The sequence below is a fragment of the Hipposideros armiger genome, unplaced genomic scaffold, assembly GCF_001890085.2.
Source record: "Hipposideros armiger isolate ML-2016 unplaced genomic scaffold, ASM189008v1 scaffold_5, whole genome shotgun sequence".
NCBI classification, from domain to species: Eukaryota; Metazoa; Chordata; class Mammalia; order Chiroptera; family Hipposideridae; genus Hipposideros; species Hipposideros armiger.
Window position 1 is genome coordinate 2,031,158 of NW_017731355.1, and position 4,564 is coordinate 2,035,721.

At 35.1% G+C, this 4,564-nt stretch overlaps 1 protein-coding gene across 1 annotated transcript in view; it reads left to right on the forward strand.

Moving 5' to 3' along the window:
* Positions 1 to 4,564, forward strand: part of CUNH14orf39 (chromosome unknown C14orf39 homolog) — a 59,235-nt gene that overhangs the window by 11,902 nt on the left and 42,769 nt on the right. The window contains exons 6-8 of the mRNA XM_019646024.1: positions 2,215 to 2,402; positions 2,494 to 2,536; positions 4,262 to 4,382. Of these exons, the coding sequence (XP_019501569.1) occupies positions 2,215 to 2,402; positions 2,494 to 2,536; positions 4,262 to 4,382 (352 nt within the window). The remainder of the gene's footprint in view (positions 1 to 2,214; positions 2,403 to 2,493; positions 2,537 to 4,261; positions 4,383 to 4,564) is intronic.

A 4,564-nucleotide genomic window follows, 5' to 3' on the forward strand; every position in this document is an offset into this window, starting at 1 on the left:
TGGTCTGCCTCTGGCTCTATAATTGGCTTCACAGTCAGTAGGCCTATTAACAAAGTGTGTAGACAGTTGTGGCTCCTTCCAGGTCCCTGGGAGGGCTCCTGCCTAGTCACTGGATGGATGGTTAGGACTGGCCTTGGGCTGTGGCTTGGAGGGACTGGAACTGAGCATCAGGGCTGTTTCAGGTTTTACAGCAAAGATTGAGGTTTGCAGTCCTGGCTCTGGAGGCAATAGATGGGTGTGTCTCCCACCAGGGAGCTGGATGGTTCCCTGACTGTCGCTGGATGGTTCCCTGACTGTCGCTGGACGGTTCCCTGACTGTCGCTGCAGGGGCTGGAGCCAAGTATAGGGCTCTTTCAAGTTCTCCAGGGGTGCACTAGCAGATATGCATTTTCTGGGTCCCTGGGATGACAGATCTCCTAGTGTCCTTTGGCTTTGAGGGGCCTAGAGTCAAGTACAGGGTCCTTCAAGATCTGTGGGAAGTAGAGGCACCAGCTCTTGTTTCTCCCAACCTCCCATCCCTGCCCCAGGCATTCATGGAGACTAGTCTTGCTGGCTATAGATGAACTAGTAATGACTCTTCTTGAATTATGACTTGTCTATGCTGGGCTCTGCCAGAGTTTCTGTACAGAGTGTGTTAGAAGAGTGGGCATGAATATATAATATGAACAGGATAGATGTGGTATGCTAATCTCAACTGAAACTGGTGACCCAGACTCAATATTCGTACAGGTATTTCCTTTCTCCCTGGACCATTTCTCTAAGAAGTGAGGGTTTAATGAACAAATATATATTTAGAGAAATAGGAGCTTGTTTGGGGCTCAACTGCTTTATCTGGTTAAAGGTGACAGAGTTTAGTAATATTAAGAAATTAAAACATTCTTAAGATTCAGACCTACTACCCAGTACAAGGCTGTTATCCTACTTTTCTTACTAATAAGCAGCTTATGAATACTTGTTCTTTTTCTCTGATGTGCTAAAGTGAGATAATCATGATAGTATCTTTTAAGAAATTCCCCGATATAGTATGGCTTGATGTGTAAAACTTTGAGGAACGTAAGGATTACATATTTTTAGAAAATTTTCTATGAATATTATTTCTTGAAACTAAGTATTTGATACGAATTGCATAAAAAGAGGATTCAAGAAGTTTTCTGTAATGAACCTGGATTGAACATTTTAGATATTATAGATCAGGATTGGTAAACTTTTTTGTAAAGGGCCAGATCGTAAATATTTTAGGCTTTGTGGGCTATGCAGTCAGTCTCTGTTGTAACTACTCAGCTCTGCTGTTGTGGTGTAAGAGCAACTTTGGACAATACAAAACTGAATGGATGTGTTCCAATAAAACTTTATTTATGGACATTACAGTTTGAATTTCATGTAACTTTAATGTTTTATGAAATAGTCTTCTTTTGATTTTTTTCAATCATTTAAAAATGTAAAAACCATTCTTAGCTAATAGGCCACACAGATGGCAGGTTATATTTGGCCCATGAGTCATAGTAATTGACCCTTACTGTAGATCAAGCAAAGGTCAAATGAGAAGGAGGAGTTAATATAATCTTGCAAGAATTAACTGTCCCACTCAAGACTTGTGCCTAACTAACTAGATGACCAATTACCTCTACCTGAGTTAGAATGGAGGAGTTCCTCCAAACAATGCTGAAATTTTCTTTATAAAATAGTTGTGGAGTATATAAGAATGTGAACCCAGAGTTCTAACACACAGGACATGACTTTATGTAATAATTTTGGTTTAGGAAATTGAAGGAAATTTTAAAAGCATAGTTAGAAGTAGCTAACTGGGGAAAATAGAGATTCAGAACTCAGGGAGCATAGAAATTCAAGAAGTGATAAAAAGAACCAAGTTTTGCATTTTTAGTTAGGAAGAAAACTAAAAAGAGATCACTGAGTTGGACAAATTAGATCATTGGTGATTTTGGGAAAGGGTAGCTTCATTAAAATGGTGGGAGTGGAAGTTAAATTGAAGAGGATTAAAGAGTAAATAACTAAGGTAATGAAGAAAAGAGTAGAGTTGAAAAATGTCATGGAGTTAGGGAAAATTTGAAGGGCAGACAGTATTGAGGGAGGCAGGAATAAGTAGATATCTAACTTGCCTTTTATGCTTAATTTAGTGGACTTTAACCAGCGATATTTAGAAAGTTTTAAGATATACTCTTGTTCTAATGACATAATTTCTTTTAATTGTAACAGAAAAATGTACCATGGCTATGTATGTCAGTATAAAGATGTTTTGAAGCAATACCAACTAAAATACTCAGAAACACCCCTTTCACATGAATATTATGAGAAGAAAAAGGAACATGAAGAAATTCAAAACAGAATGTTGGCATGTACTGAACAACTAAAACTGAATGAAACGATTTTTATGGAATTGCTTGGTATTAACGTTTTATTATATATTGTTTTAATTGTGTCTTTATAATGAAAATAATATAATAACTCATTCTAAAATATGACTTTGTTTTTCAGTGCCTGCTCCCTTTTCATCACTTACTAAATGGACATTACATTTGTATCCATAACAGTATTTCTACTTAGAATTTTTATTTGATAAGTACTGTTTCTGTATTTTAATTATTGTGTTTCCCTGGTGAGAATCTCATGGATTTTTTTTGTTGTTTAATTCAAAATTTTTAAAAGTTACTTTAAAGGTCATCTGGGATTAATTTTCATATATGTGCATGTGATCAGAAGCAGGCAATTATTAATGAGAATGAAGTGGTATATGTATCTGGCTTTAAATGGCATATCTTAACAACCAAACCAATGAAAAAGACATCTTGCTCTGTCTTACCAAAGAGATCCAATTAAATCAATTGATTATTACTTGTTAGGATGGAAAGTGATAAGGAGGTAAATCACAATTATTCACTCATCTATAGAAATTCATTGGGTACCTACCTACCTTGTGCCAGGCAACGCTCAAGATACAGAACTTTCTTGCAAGGATATTTTAGTAGAAGAGACAGACATATAAGCAAATAATTCTAATATACTGGCATTGTATTAGATGGTTAAGTAATCCTTAATTGGTCTAAGTCTCGTTTGTCAAGGAGATCTTCCCTGATGACAAGCTTGGAACTTTAATAATCTTCCAACCTCCACAATCCTTCATATGGTTTCCTGTCAGATTACAACTGTACCATTTATACTAAATTTTCTTTATCCTTGCATTCTACCTTGATTCATTCTGCTTCATCCTAAATTATTCTTTTAGCCTTTTTGCTACTTGGTCTCTCCATGTTTGGGTTTTAACTTATTCTGTTCTTAGTTGTTCATTTGCCTGCCTATTCTATTTTAATTTCTCAGTGGGAAGGGGCAGAGGTTGGTAGATGCAGAAGGTACAGCAGGGGTTTAGGGATGGGATGGGATGAGATGTATGATTGCATGGCAAACTAGAAGAGGTGATGGAAGTAGGGAGAATTGAAGATTAGGATTTGAATGTCTATACCAATTTAAATTGAGACTTTTGATAACAGCATAGCATTATAAGTGATGTTCATCTGAAATTTTATGCTCTAGCATATAAATCATATTTTAAGGCAGAATGGGAAAGGTCTGACAGATTTTCTCTAGAGTTCTTGTTCACTACCAATATCCTATTTATTTTTAAATTCTCCGAAATGGATTGTAGAGTAACTTAGGAAATTGTAGTAGCTAATGACCATGCAGGATGTCTGTTACAGTAACAGCTGAAAATTTCTCTACTTGAAACTGGGTTTAAATTCAGTTCAAACAGAAAATTTAGATGGAATATCCAGCTCTCTTCTAAGAGTTCTGCATGGTACACTCATGAACCTTACAGAGCAAGAAAAGGTGGATTTTTGAATGTTGACTTTGAGAACAAATAAATAATGGAAACACAAGAAGTTAAATTTGGACCTGAATTGGTTATGTATTATTAGTCATGCCAAAATAATATGATGAACTTGGGTAAAAAAAAAAAAAGCAAAACACCACCCTTTAAAAATATTTAACTGAAAGAAAAAAATCTTAACTAATATTTTGGATGAAATATTATTTCTAAACTCAATATATAACATAGATAAACAGTAAATTATCTTGGTCAGTTTTTCAGATGTTTATAGTAGTCTTACCCCTGTTTTCAGAACCTGTTGTTAATATTGCTATTGTGGAACATATATATAAATAATGTTACATGATATTAATTTTTCTGATAGTAAATGTATTAGAAATGTAAAATTTGCTTGCATAACATAGTTCCTTAACATATAAGGGTTAATTTGAGATGTAAAACACAAGATATTCTTAAACATGCCAACAATTTTTCCAAAATTTCATGTGAATTGAAGAAAGAAGTAGATGAACTGGAAAAAGAAATTAATTATTTAAACCAGGTATATATTTTGTTATACATTTCTAATATATATATTAATGTATAAGTATAATGGTATGTTAGCTGACAGTCTTAGAAGAGGTATTTTTAAAGAGCCTAAATAGGGCCGGCCGAGTGGCGCGTTGGTTAAGAACTGGGTTGGGATGCCAGAGAGCCCCGGTTCGGATCCCACATATCAGGTTC